General features: G+C 43.3%; 1 protein-coding gene across 1 annotated transcript in view; it reads right to left on the minus strand.

Moving 5' to 3' along the window:
- TMEM237 (transmembrane protein 237) overlaps window positions 1-15,328 on the minus strand; it is a gene marked incomplete at its 5' end in the record, with an annotated part of 34,635 nt that overhangs the window by 9,253 nt on the left and 10,054 nt on the right. The window contains 3 exons of the mRNA XM_019553502.1: window positions 5,672-5,832; window positions 8,352-8,472; window positions 9,544-9,657. Of these exons, the coding sequence (XP_019409047.1) occupies window positions 5,672-5,832; window positions 8,352-8,472; window positions 9,544-9,657 (396 nt within the window). The remainder of the gene's footprint in view (window positions 1-5,671; window positions 5,833-8,351; window positions 8,473-9,543; window positions 9,658-15,328) is intronic.

The raw sequence follows: 15,328 nt of genomic DNA on the forward strand, positions 1-15,328 counted from the left end.
AACCTCCTCTTAAACACCCCCAGGGTAGGAGCCTGCACCACTTCTCTTGGAAGCTGGTTCCAGACCCTAGCTGCCCTGACTGTGAAGTAGCGCCTCCTGATAGCTTACCTAAACCTACCCTCTGCCAGCTTGTGACCATTATTGCTGGTCACTCCTGGCAGTGCTCAGGGAAACAGTGATTTCCCCAATGCCTGCTGATACCCCGTGACTACTTTATAACAGGCCACAAGATCCCCCCTCAGCCTTCTCTTTTGGAGGCTGAACAGGTTCAGGTCCCGCAGCCTGTCCTCATAGGGCCTGAGGATCACCTCCTTGGACCTGCTCGAGATGCATCTGTGGATGCATGCCAAGGCGCGGTTGGCCTTCCTTACTGCCTCTCCACACTGTCGGCCCATGTTCATCTTGGAGTCAATGATGACCCCCAGATCCCTTTCCGCCTCCGTGCTGACATGTTTGTAGAGACATCAGCGTTATTGTGAGACATCATCACTCCAACCAGAAAACAAAGACCAGAGCAATAATTTGCTCTGTTTCATCCTATAATCCACTTTTTTTAGTGGCATTTCTCAATCTCTTGGCCATCTTGCCAAAACAGACATAGGTGCTGTATAGATCAGCAGAGCCCTCTTGTCTATTTTAAGGGGAGGACAACTGTGTTAGATTTGCAGAACCACAGGAATTACCATATCCACCAACTACACAGCAGATATATCATGGAAACGTGGATGATCAAGACAGTGAATGAAACTGACCATCTGCTGCAGGCAGCCACTGATCGAGGCCCATGAAACAAGCAATGAGTTGTAAGCCTGGACTGAGACACAAACCTGGGAGAATCAGCACTGACTTCCTCCTCCTTGGGTGGGTGAGGCTGGGTCACAGCTGCAGTGATTCCCACTGGGGAGCCGGCATTTTATTTTTATTAAGTTTTTTGTTGTTTTTGATTTTATGGACAATCCTGGATTTCGTGGTTTCTACAAAATCCATGAAACCACAATTTAAGTAGACCCCTCTCTATAGGAGCCTATATTTCTGGAGTCATGCAAGAGCTGAGCCTCAGCTCTGCAGTAGAGACACAAAAAAATGACAGCTGCTTTAGCCAGAAGAAAAAGGTGGTGTTCCTTTGGGGGCTTTCAACCCTGCATTGCTATCAGTATGGGAGCAAGCTGATTAGTACTAGAAAATTTCTGATGAGGGTAATGAATATTCAGGCATGCAAGGGCACTAAAGGGATCCTGCAGCACAAGACTGACTCTGGGCAGTTTTGCAAAGTGTAGACAAGCTGCATGTTTGGGTGTGTGCTCTAAGCAGCTGCAAGCCCTGCTAGCTGAGTGACTGCTGGGTGACCCCTGCCTGTGTCTGACAAAAGCTCTAACAAGGGGGCACTCTTGGGTGTAGTTCGTCTGATCCAGCTGACTTATAGTCCAGGCCCAGGAAGATATGAAAGAAGATTTCTCATGTGAAGGCAGCTAACAACATACTGGACTGTATTAATAGAAGCACTACCAGCAGATCAAGGGAAGTGATTATTCCCCTCTATTCGGTACTGGTGAGGCCACATCTGGAGTACTGTCTGATTTTGTACCCTCCTCGCCTCTCCTCCCTTCCCCTCCCCCCACTACAGAAAGGTTGTGGACAAATTGGAGAGAGTCTAGCAGAAGGCAACAAAAATGGTTGGGAGCTGGGAAGCATGACTGCCGAGGAGAAGCTGAGGGAAGTGGGCTTATTTAGTCTGGAGAAGAGAAAACTGAGAGGGGATTAAATAGCAGCCTTTAACTACTGGAAGGGTGCTTCCAAGGAGGATGGAGCTAGACTGTTCTCAGTGGTGGCAGATGACAGAACAAGGAGCAATGGTTTCAAGTTGCAGCAAGGGAAGTTTAGGTTAGACATTAGGAAAAACTGTATGGAACAGGAGATCCAGAGAGGCTGTAGAATCTCCATTCTTGAAGGTTTTGAAGACCCGGGTAGACAAAGCTTTGGCTGGGATGATCTAGTTTGGGATGGTCCTGCTCTGAGCAGGGGCTTAGACTAGATGACCCTGCCAACTCTAATTTTCTATAATTTCTATAAATGAGAACACCAGGGTGTAGGTGAGCAAACACTGCCTGCTGATTTTAAGCAGTTTGACAGTGGATCAGATACTCATGCCCTAACTGAGGTGCTATGTGGCATTAAAACCACATGCTGGCAGTATGTCACAGCCAGACAGCAGGTTATTTGTGTGTTAAGGCACATACAGTAATTCGCTGCTTTGTATCTTCTGTGGTGTGGGCAGGTATTGATTAGAGGGATTTGTATCTTCACACAGGAAGGCCATTAAAGTATCTTGGATTTTGCGAAAGAGAAATTTTATTTTTCCATTCCAGACAACTGACAACAGCAAGGTGCTCTGAAGTACCCCACAGGTCAAAAGTCAGTAGACCTAGACAAAGAAGTTTTCCCAATTGTCCACTAGGTGAGGTAGAAAGGCTACTGCTACAGAGTGCTGCATTCTGAAGGGCATGGATGGATGGTCCCAAGGAGCACTGTTTTCCATAACCTTTGGGTGCTTTGCTCCACAATATGTTCCAATGTGTGAGTGTCAGAGGAACTGTAGGACACCCTGTTGTACCTTTAGGTTGTTCTGTCTTTCATCCAGTGCAGTCCTACCCTCCCAGGTTGTAGAGATTCTGCAGTCAACAGCTTGGACCAGTTCAGAAAATATCTTTTTGTGTCCTTGTATCTTCTTTGTTTCTTTTTCTTCCTTATTGTGGCAAGTCTCTTGGCAGGTATAGAAGGGATAGTCTTGAATACCCCCCACCCCCAAACTCACAGACAAGTAACTGAATAGATGGCCACTTTTGGGGATTATCGGACAACAGAAGCTAATGCACCTCCTCAAAAAATTCCTGTAAGGACTTGCATCAAAATGTGCACAGGGTCACAATCATCACTGCCTCATGACCATTTAAACAACAAACCTCAGAGAGTATATGGAGAGACTTTTAAAACCCTCTGCTGAGGAGATCTGAGAGGCCTGGAATAGCAGAGGTAAAACTGATGAATGTAAAGTTAGGAGTGATTCTGTTAGATATAATGCTCACGGGCATATCAACACCCCAGAAAAAAGCAGCTGTTTGAAGGCACATCATTGCTCAGTGCAGTAAGAATAATCGCACTAGGGGCCATCTGCTGCATGACTTGCGTCCACAAAGGCATTTTGAAGGCAGAACTACACCAACAGAGGATCTACGTTGCTTAGGAAACAGGTTAAGATTTGCTGGCAGACATTCAAGGTTTTGCTGGCAGAACTAAATTTTGCGTATGAACAGAGGCAATGCTGCACCAATACAAGTTCTGCCAGTAAAACATCCTGGTATACAAAGGCCTTAGAAATAGGGCTGTGCAAAGCTTCGGATTGTGATTCGGAGATATTCGGATGATTCAGAGGCTGAATCTATGAATCTGAATTGAACTACTAGAAGCTTTAGACTTTCCAAATCGATTCGGAAAAGATTTGGTCGTGGGGTATAATGAGGAATCAATGAAATATCTATAACTTTGTTGTTTTTTGGCTGATCCAGATGAAACTTGCAGGAGTGGTAGTTGCTGCTGAGGGCATGAAGCCTGCCAGGTTTCAAGGTGATAGGTGCAGGGGTTTCTGGGAAACTGCACCTCAAACTGCTGACAAGCAAAACTCATGACATAGGTGACACTGTGTGTGTTAAGACAGAGGGGGTAGAAAACTGCAGAGGTAGTAGCCCCTGCTGCAGCCACAAAGCCTGCCAGCTGTCAAGGAGATAGGTGCAGGGGGAGTCTGGGTTCTGGGGCCCTCTATCTCTGGCCACAGGCAGGAAAAACTCATGACTTGGAACTGTGTGTGTGTTTAGGCGCAACCTTCCTGGTGCTGGGGCATCTGCACAACATGGCAATGTGCCCCCATGAGGTCTCCTACAGCCTTGGGCTGGTCCACCACTGTAAACGACAGCAGGTCAAAATAACTTAGCTGACTCAACACCAGTAGCACCAGCAGTATCAAAGGTATCCAGACGGAACTGTCACAGAGCCTTTCTTTTTATAAAGGAATTGACAGCAAGAAGTTAAGATGCTGTGCTGGACATATGTTACTTGTGGTGTGTGATGGCTTATCTTGTGTTTTTATGTTTATTATGAAAAAAACTGAAATAGTAAGAAAAATGCATCTTAGGAAGCTTTTGGATTGAAAAACACTTTGTCGGGCTGAGGAAGTACCTGCAGTTGGTGTGTCTCCTGGTCCTGGATGGAAGTAATAGTAAAAAAGCCAGAGGCTGGCCTGGCATGCAACGCAGGCAAGAAGCCAGTCAATGAAAATGGAAATGGAGGCATCAGGGGGTGAGGGACAGGCTGGCGGGGGGGTGGGGGGCAGTGGATATAGCAGCGCAGGTGCAAGTGCAGAGGTACCTGGGGAGTCAGATGTCCGAGTTTTGCCTGCCTGCAGCCAGAGGTGCAGGGCCCTAGAACCCAGACTCCCCCTGCAGTTTTCACCCTCCTGTGCCTTAACATACACACAGTGTAATCTATGTCATGAGTTTTGCTTGTCAGCAGTTTGAGGTGCAGTTTCCCAGAAACCGCTGCACCTATCTCCTTGAAACTTGGCAGGTTTTGTGGCCACTACCCCTGCAGTTTTCACCCCACTGTGGCTTAACACATACACGTGACTTGAGTATTGCTTGTCAGAAGCTTGTGGTACAGTTTCCCAGGAACGCTGTACCTATCACCTTGAAACTTGGCAGGCCTCATGCCCTCAGCAGTGGCTATCATCCCTGCAAGTTTCGTCTGAATCAGCCAACAAACAATAAATTTATAGATATTTCACTGATTCCCCATTACACCCTATGGCCGAATCTCCGAATATTTTCCCGAATCGATTTCAGCCAAATCAAATCAGAAAAGTGATTTGGATCTCCAAATCAAATCGTCCAAATTCGAATCGAACAGTTGCCTATTTGCACAGACCTACTTAGAAATCCCAGTAGGATCTGTGCCTTGTTCTGCTGGCTGCTACACATGGACCAAGCTCCAAGAATCATCTGACTTTTCATTATTCTTGCCAAAGCCCTAAAATTCTCTCGCGTTTCAAACACAGCTTCAGAACAGCTACGTTTTAGCATCAGACAGACACTACGTTTTAGCATCACACACTCTCATTAAAACTTCATTCAACTCTTTTCCTTTTTATTCAAAAGTATATGAACAAAAAGGTCTTCTCTATATTTGGTATTTTCTCCTTATAACTTCTCACCAGTGGCGAACAGAACTGAAAGCACTAGTACAGATAAAGCTCCATGTCATCTAGACTTGTCAAATAAGGTCAACCAATTTTCTGCTTGAAACCCAATGCACTAGAGAGCCTTTTCAAGGCAGGTACAATAACAAGAAAATCAACTTCTCACAAATATACATTTGGGGACTGTGGCACACTTTACATTACAGCATACTGTGATTTAATTATATACCATCAGAAATATAAAGAAATTTGATAACTTTTAAGAAATGCAGCATAAGATCATTTTGTATTGTTAACTTATATGTTGTGCCTATTTCCAAAGAAAAATATGGCACAGGAAAAATTTCCCCCTCCCCCTGAGTACAAAGCAACATGAACATTTTATTTTTACTAAGACAACCGAAGTTACAGAAACAATTTACTTACGATTTTTTTCAATGAACACTTTGCTCACAGGCTGGCTGACACCAATGGGAGCAGCAAACACAGGTTGCTGATCCTGGCTTTTAATTTGTTCATCTTCAATTATATCCTCTTCCTCCACTTCTAGTTCGTTGGAGCACTGCCTTTCAGCTGCCCGAGTCTTCCTGTCATAACAGGGTATAGGAAAAAAGAAAGAATGACTACTAAAGCTTTAAAGACTAAGGCTCCAACCCCGTAACCACTTAATTACATGTCTAACTTGATTTGCATGAACAATGTAAAGTACTCACATGTATTAAGTTATTCCTCTAGGTACGTGCTTGAATACCAGGCCTAAAATTCTTCTTCATGGAAATACAGAATTACTACCTAAAAGCCACCCCCAAGTATGGTTCTTGTAGTTGACTTTAAGTTTAAGATTAGGGTTCTATTGACCTTGAGGAGGCAGCCAGTCAATTTCACAGCCTAATCTCAGGGCCAGCCACCATTTTTACGGACTGAGCATGGGGGGGGGGGGGCGTCCCCACACCTCTGATTGGCCGAGGGGCCACAGCAGTCCCATTCCTCCCAGCAGAGTACCAGATAGCTCGAAACTGCAGCTTAATTATCTTGATTAACCTGGAGGAAGCCATTAATCCATGTGTTAATATATCCCTCCCCTACTCCGCCTTCTTCCCTCCCCAATGTGTTCCAAGACTGCAGGGCTTCCCACCTTTTTCTCTGCCTGCTGGTAAGGTTTTTTTGTTGTTGTTGTTCTGTTTATTTTTGGAGCAAGCCTGCCAAAACTGCATGGTATGCCATTTTTACAGAGCTCACCATTTTGTTGTGGAGCCCAACCAATTTTGTCTTTTCCACATAAATCACGCAATTGCAAATTCAGCAGGTCCCTGTTTATGACAAGCCATTTGGATAGAAAGAGTAAGACACAAGAAATACTGTTCATATTAGGAAAAATCCTAAAGAAATAAGTAAGAGCAATGAACTGGAAGCTTTAGGCAAGAAGCCAACAAGAAGCATCTAACTGGAGTAGCATTCAGAAATGTGGAGACAAGATAGAGTAGAAAAAGTAATGTTCAGATAAAATTAAAAATAAAGAGAAGGAATATTCATAAAACTGGAAATCAGATGAATAAATAGATACAAAACTCAGAATATTTAATTACACAACTTGAGCACTGTATTTCTGCTAACAAGTATACAGTTATAGAGCATATTTGAAAACATTTCCAATAAATAATCTGCCAAACTCTCTCAATTTTATTTACTACTAAATTCACTGTGACCATGAACATACATATATTTAAAAAAACAGTTAGGCCTTAATCCTTCAAAGATATGTTAAACCAGTGCTTCCCACAGTGTGGTACGCAGACAACCTCTGAGTGGTACGTGGAAGGCCAGTGGGAGGGGTGCACACACATACAGACACCCAGATGCATCCCACTGCCAGTGGCCAGGAACACAGCCTGGCTGTGTATGGAGCAGCACCCAGCAGTTAAGTGCATTGGGGGAATGGGGGGGTGCAGATCAAGACCCCCCCGCACGGTGAGTGCGGCAGTGGGGCAGAGGCAGTGGGATGATCAGAGCCCAGGGCAGCTCATCCAGGGGTGTGAGCAGTCTCCTGCTACAGCATGCACCCTGGGGGAGGCATGGAGGGCACATGCCCTCCGGATCTGTGCACAGGGCAGAGGCAGGTTGCCCACCGTGCACTAGGTTCTGCACCCTACTGCCTTGGGAACCACGAGTGATGCCATGCACAGTGTCCCCTGCCTGCCCACTGGCAGAAGGCATATGGTGTCATGCAGGGCTCCCAAGGCAATGGCGGGGTAGAGCCCAGTGCATATGCCCCCTATGCCTCCCCTGGGCATAGGTGGATCCCAGGGGCCACTACCAATTTAGGGCCCCTGGGATCCTCATCAGCAGGGAAGCGAAAGCCACCATTTTAAACTTGGTGCTGTTTTTGACTCCCAGCAGGGAGACAAAAATGGCTCAGCTTTTCCATTTGCTTCCCTGTGACCCAGGAGCAGGGCCCCTCCACCAAGGGGGCTGAGATCAGGCCAGGCCAGGAGTGCTGTGCCTGGTGGTAGGAGGGGGTGACTGAGCCAGCCCAAACCAGGAGCACTGTGCCGCATCTCTGCAGGCAGGCAGGTGGGAGGGTGGCAGCACTAGGGGGAGGGGAGGGGGGGCCTTGTGGGCTATGGCTACCCCAAAATTCATCTTAGCCCCCACCTGGAGCTACCCTTCTTAGCGCTGCTGCCTGCCTGATCCTGTGCATCTTCATGGCTGCACGGGACACAGCTGGGCAGCAGCTCCCTGCAAGTAAGTCTATTGGGGTGGGCAAGGAGCTAGATGGAGTCATGGTCAGCTTGTGCCAGGGGGAGGCAGGGGGCTCAGAGTGACTGAGAGTGGGGCAGGGGAGAGATCCTGTGAGGGGAAAGTGTGAGTCTGTGTGTGCACATGCATGTCTGTGTGTATGAAAAATTTGCTGGTGGTACTTAAGTGGTATGCAATCTGTCAGAGATTGGGAAATGTTGTGTTAAACTTTAAGCATTATGTGTGGACCCAGTGACTTTAAGAACTCACATCTTTGCAGAATGAAATCCTTAAATACTAAAATATATGTACGTACATATTATCAAGGTACTCTGAAGCAAGAGCCATAAAGTCCTTTAGATGTTCTTACTTTGTCCTTTTTCGATGTTTACGGGTCCCCATTTCATCAGCTGCTTGGAGATCCATGCCATTTCCATTCTGAAACAAGGATGTGCTAGGTGCATTATGCTGGATGAAAGACGTCTCAGAATCTAAATATGTAAAATAAACCATAAGAAATAATCTGCAAACTCTTATAGAATAAGAAATATATACACTAAAACATCTGAATAACTACTATGCAAATACCATTGGCAAAAAAAAAATTGACATTGGATCATTCATAATCTACCACTTCCCAAATTTGATGTTTTCTTTGCTTCTGTCAGACGCGTGACCTAGCAACTGGGAAGCTTTTCTGACAGAGACTGGAATGGCTTGGCTCAGGTCTAAGACAGACCAGCAGTAGGTCCCAGCCACCACCCCAGCTTCTCCTGCTGCTACTTCTGCCCCCTACCCAGCTGCAGTGTAGCATGGTAAAGCTCCTCACCAATGAACAACGTCAAAGCCTTAGCTCAGATCAGGTCAGCTCTGTTGGCTGCATGCGAGAATCCAACCTGCAAGCTGTAGGTTGCTGGGTATATAACCTATTAATTTTTTTAAATAATAGTAACAATTTAAGAATTGTGATTCTATGCTGCAGCAGATTGTCAATAAATTAAATGTCACATGCCTTCATTTCAAGATGTCAGTGAGTCTGTTGCATGGTTTGAGTTATTAAAATACTAAACTTGAGGTCAAGACATGAAAAACAATTCTCTATTTTTTGCTCAAAGGACTATCCATATATTTGAAGCATATATGCAAATTATAAAACTAGTATTGATGGAATACAGACATTATACACACAGTCAGTAAATTTCATAAAGCAAGGCTCCTTCTAGAACCTTTATTTGGGCCCACGTCTCATCCTGTATGCATATATATCATGTCCCAGATTTTAAAAATATCATTAATAAAGGAAGGTTTCTGTTAAGCATAAATAGAAAATACTTCATATGTGCATCATGACAGAATTCACACTGCACTGGGAACCAGAACCTATAGAAATGCATAGCCTGTGTGCCTGATTTCAAAACTGCACTTAATATTAATCTTCACTGACTTTGTGGAATTATACTAGAGGCAAATTTGTAGTCATCAGCATAGATGCACTTGGTTTTTACTAATCTATGAATGCTACCAAGACTAATTTTATCTTCCTTCCAATATTCTTCACATACCAGGAGGTACTCTTTTCTTCTTGCGTTTCCTTTGAGGTGGGGCATCCTGAATCTCAGGAGTAAGAGGCTCACTGCTCTCGGATGTCCGACGGACTGCTGCCTGAACTATGCCGTCTGTAAAGCAGAAGAACACAACAACTTTAATTCATTAGCTGTGTGAACCCACCTTGGAGGGGAGTTAACATAAAGGTAAACTTTGTATTTCTTCTCTCTTATTTCAACTGCTTTGTACAGAATTCAGTACTTCTGATGGACCATTTTTTAATTCTGCTATAGAAAAACCTGCCTCCATCTTGTAGCTGATGCTGATGGTCCCAAATTGGGGTCAAGGAGGAGGTTTGAGAATGGTTCAGTCACTTATTCTCATACTACGACTATGGCTATGGCAGTGTCTCTCAACTTCACTAGACTCAAGGCACCCCTCAAAAAATATCAGCTCTTAGCTTTTGTTTTTTGACTGCAAAAAAGGCAATTCTTCTGTTGCATACAGCTTAGTAAGACTGCAGCAGGTCAGAAGGTTTTTGACAAGAAAAGTCACATATTATAAATGCTCAAATGTCTACACATTAAATGACAAGGTTCTTTGGATAAATCTGATATTTATTAGACCAACTCAAATAACTGCAAAAATTCTTCTTACTAAGCTTTCGGGCTGAGGAAGCATCTGCAGTTAGTATGTGCTCTTCCACTGCAGATGCCTGATGAAGGGTGTTTATACCTGAAAGCTTGCTAAGAAGAATTTTTCCAACTATTTGAACTGGCCTAATAAAATATATCAGATTTACACAAAAAACCTTGTCTGCCTACGTCCTTAAACTAATGCAGCTACAACCTATACCCCTGTACACATTAAATGACATTTTTAGATGTGCTCAACTTATAACAGCAATGCAAACACAAACATTAAAGATATCAGAAGCAAGCAAAAATAGGTAAGCAAGAATAAAGATGGCAACTGAAAACACCACCATTTTATACTTAGGCAGGACTATAACATATGTGTTACAGGGATAGTATTATTCCAGTCAGGGACAGCACTGAAAACCATAATATGATGGAATACAGTTAATGGAAAAAATACAGGCACACATTTTATGACCTCACATTCAAAGACTACTAACAGAAAATGCAAAAGATAAAGATGACAAAATGTATAAATGAAATGAATATAGTGTGTAACTGTGTTAATAAGCATATAGCTGAAATGTATAGCTGTACAATGTATAGATGTGCTGAACAACATACAAAGACCTGATGGCATTAATATAATGGAGAATTTACATTTTTAACTAGGAACAAAAAAATAAACCAGAAAAGTACTATGGGTAAATACAGTACTGGAGAATGGAACAACAATGGAAAGTGTCCAGTGTCAATTTTCTAATAAAAAGGTTAAATAGGGATAGTCCAATTTTCTAATAAAAAGGTTAAATGAGGATTGCGTAATGGAACTGCAGCACATCAAATTGCTCATAGTGCAACAAGAGAAAGCTGCACTCAATCACTGATGGTCACTCAGAAGAGTGGATGTAGGCAGTGACCATTATCTAAGAAGAGCAAACATTAAAACAAAATTAAAGAAAAGTCCCGAAGGAGAACCCCCCCCCACACACATTATGTAACGATTAAATAATAAAACCCTTGTTGACCAGTTTACTCTAGAAACCACAAAAAGATTCAGCAAATCTGAAAATTAGAAAGAAATGGTAGCCAACAAACATCTTAAGAAAATAGTGACCTATCAAACAAGTGGGAAAATTCTAGGATACAAACACAGAAAATTAAGAATATGTCAATGACAAAGCATACATACAAGAAGAGCCACCCAGGTAAAAAAAAAAAAAACAAAATAGGAGGGGAACAAGAGAAACTGGGGAAGGTTTCATAGTAAATTAAAATTAAAAGACAGTAAGAGAGCACACAAAACAACAACAGAGTCTCCTTATACCTGAAAAAGGGTATTTGTGCCCAAAAGACTGTAAAGAACAATTTTTTCAACTATTTAGTTGGTCTAATAAAAGATATAACATCTACCTAAAGAACCTTGTCTAACTAAAAGACAAGGAAGTTAACAAGAATGCAAAATAAAAATAAAAGGAAATGAACAGAAAATAAAAGGCCAAGGAAGTTGTTTTTGACCTGGAGGGATGTGGGCAGTGGCTTCCCCCAGGGCTCAGTCCTGGGGCCTGTACTGTTCAACATCTTTATCAGCGAGCTGGATGTGGGTGTGGAATGCATGCTGTCCAAATTCACTGATGATACCAAGATGTGGGACAAGGTGGGCACGCTGGAGGGGGGGGACAGAATCCAGCTACATCTAGACAGGTTACAGAGGTGGGTGGATGAGAATAGGATGGAATTCAATGCAGACAAGTGCAAGGTGCTGCATCTAGGGAGAAGGAACCAGCAATACACCTATAGGCTGGGGAATACCTCTCTTGTCAAAACAGTGGCAGAAAGGGATCTTGGAGTCATTGCTGACTCTAGGATGAACATGAGCCGCCAATGTGAGGAAGTGGTCAGTAAGGCTAACCGCACCTTGTAGTGAATCTACAAATGCACCACAAGCAGGTCCAGGAAGGTGATCCTTCTCCTCTATGTGGCATTGGTCAGGCCACAGTTGGAGTACTGCGTTCAGTTCTGGGCACCACGCTTCAAGAGGGATGTGACTAGCATTGAGAGGGTCCAGAGGAGGGCCATTCACACGGCCCGGGGCAGCGGGCCATGCCCTACAAAGAGAGGCTAAAGGGTGCTGGCGGGCCTGGCAGGAGCCTGCAGCACCCTGCAGGCCTGGACAGCACAGCCTTGTGGTGCCAGGCAGCAGTGCCGGGGTGCAGGCAGGCCGCAACAGGTAGCCTGCAGCCTGTGCAGGGGGAGGAGAGGCCAGCAGTTGCCCTAGACTCCCTGTATATGTGCCCCAGGGCTCAAATTGTCTGCAGGCTTTTAAGGGTCTGGGGTTCAGGTTGCCATAGAGCCGACCCAGCCCTGGGGGTCGGCTCTACATGTGCATTACTGTGCAGTAACTACTCCTGAGTAAATTTGCTACTTGCATTTCATAGTTTCATAGTTGTTAGGGGCTGTTATTCCAGGTAGCAAATTTATTCACAAGTAGCAAAGTATACTGTGCAATAAGCATATGCACGTGTAGATGTGTGTGCTTACTGTGCAGTAAACTATGCTACTGTGCAGTAAAGTATTTTGTGTAGACACACCAACTAACAACCAAATATGAAAAAAACTAATTTTCAAGAGATTTGTAACAGAACAAAACCCAGGATCTCACACATACAGACAGTGAAGTTGTTGAATAAATGCTCTGACATCTTAACTTCAGCACAGAACTATTCATACCAAAGGAAATGTTATGACAATTAATGGGCTAAAAACAGAAAATTAGGTCAAATAAACCAACCGTGTACTGAATTATTAAAAACATGGTTTAAAGATGACAGGGGAAGTTGTCAAAATCTGCAATAAGTACCAGAAAATGTGAGAAATCATGTATTGAACAAATACCTGTGTTGCATAAAAATGCTGGAAAATGTGGTGGAGTACAAATAAAAAAAAAATCATTCTTAACTCAATGACTTGTGGGTGGGAGGGGGCATTGATAGCTTGACTAATTCAAGCAAAATAAAGGCTAGATATGTAGGGCCACCATACATCCCAGTTTAGCTGGGACAATTCTAGATTTCAGAGGCTGGTTCCAACCAGTTGATGAGTTAAAAAGAGCATCCCAGAAACACAAGGGCATGGGACAGTCTGGCGGGGAGGCTGAGTGACATAGAGCAGCACAGCACAGCATGCCATGCCACACAATCCCCTACCTCTGCCTGTTGCAGTGATGCTGACTAGGGAGAGCGGAGGGGAGGCGGGGAAGGGGAGGGGAAACAGTGTCTCAAATGTTCTGGATTTCCTTATGGTACGCCTATAGATAGGCATTAATGCGAACAATAATAAGAGGAGTAGCAAAATTTTACGGAAAACACTTAATATCAGGTACAAAACTATCAAAAACCAAGGGAATGGTTTAAGGCCATAACATAATAAGGAGTCAAGCAAGGATACATACTATTGTCCTTTCTTTTCACAGAGGGCATACACTGATGCATGAGAAAAGCAGGAGTGGCAAGGTGACAACTGAGAGGAGGCAATATTTTTATTGGACCAAGCTGTATAGTTGGGAGAGACTGGAGACACATTTTCAAGCTTTAAGTGCCCTTTGTTAGGTCTGTGAAAGAAGCAGTCAAGGCCAACCTAAGTACAAGTTAAAATAATTGCTTTAGTCTAAGTAAATTCTGTTAATAAACTTGGCTGCTTAAAAAGGAAGCGGACAATGTTCTCCAACTGCTGATAGGGCATTTGGGTCCATTATCCTTTTTCTGTGGGAGCTCACTCTGGAGCACAGTGCTAGTTTAGTTTCATCCACAGTTTCCATGAGGGCATTCAGTTGATCAGGTGAATATGTATGCTCAATGGATTCTGACAGCTTTGTTTGGGGAAGAGGTATGCTAACTGTGGTGGCAGTGGAAACACACTGGCATGTTTTGCATTCATTATTTTGACAAGTCTGGTACCATTTGGCATATGCTGGTCAGCAGAGAATTTACTTCTGATGAGTTTAGTGATCTTGGGAAATTGTTGGAAACTCTGAGGGGGGAGGAAATGAAAGTGCAAAGAGAAGGAGGAGAAGAACATTGGAAAAAACTTCTTTCAGTGTGTAATCTTTGAGTATAGTAATAATTGTTTAACTACCTTTCTTATAAGATACCAATGACAACCAGGAACGTATGGTTGATGGCTTTTTCATTTTGTAGGTTTGTGTGAAGCATTTGGGTAGATCGTTCAAAGATATAGTCTACTTCCTGGCGGTATGTCCGTGTTGGGTAAGAGCAGTGTTTAGGTTGAGGAGTATGCCCCAAACACATACCTCACCAGAACGGATGAGGTGGTATCACAGAGTCTGCCAATAGATTATACCTGATAATAAAATTGACAGCAGAAAACTTGACAAGCTAGGATTGGTGGATATTCTAGTCCTCCTCAGTTTCTACATACAACAAGGAGACAAAAACCCATAAGAGAGAAATGATATAGGGGAGAAGATGGGACAAACAGATTAAGATACTCACAACAATAGGGATGAATAAACAGATTCACTATAATGACTGGCTGTGGACAGATAGAGATTAAGTTGAGGAATTCAGTCACCCGGTTTAGTAACAGCAGATACATACACATACATAGAAATAAAAGGAAGAATAAGAAAAACAACTGAAAATACAAACAAGTAATGTAAAATCTGGAACAACAAAAACCTGTTGCTACATACAAAAGATGAAACTACAGAATTGCATAACAATACTGATGCTGACATATGGGGCAGAAACATAACTAATGACAACAGGTTCTAAAGTAAATGATTTTGACTTTGTGTCCACAAAAACAGTAAGAATTTAGAAGAGGTAAGATTACCAATATGGAAATATGTGAAGGAACAAGACAGATACCAGCTTTAACTAAAAAGGTAGTTGCCATGGCTGGAGTACACAGCAAAACCAGAATTGCATAGAATTTCAAAGCAAGCTCTGAACTAGATAGAAACCGCTAGGGAAGGGAAGCCTAGGAAGATCTGGAGCACTATGACAACAAACTATTTAAGATATAAGTGAATCATAGAATCATAGAAGTAGGGTCGAAAGGGACCTTATAGATCTTCAAGTCTGACCCCCTGCCAGGGCAGGAGAAAAAAAAAAACTGGGCTCAAATGATCCCAGCTAGGTAG

This window comes from Crocodylus porosus, unplaced genomic scaffold (assembly GCF_001723895.1).
Source record: "Crocodylus porosus isolate Cpor-Errol unplaced genomic scaffold, CroPor_comp1, whole genome shotgun sequence".
Classification (NCBI taxonomy): domain Eukaryota; kingdom Metazoa; phylum Chordata; order Crocodylia; family Crocodylidae; genus Crocodylus; species Crocodylus porosus.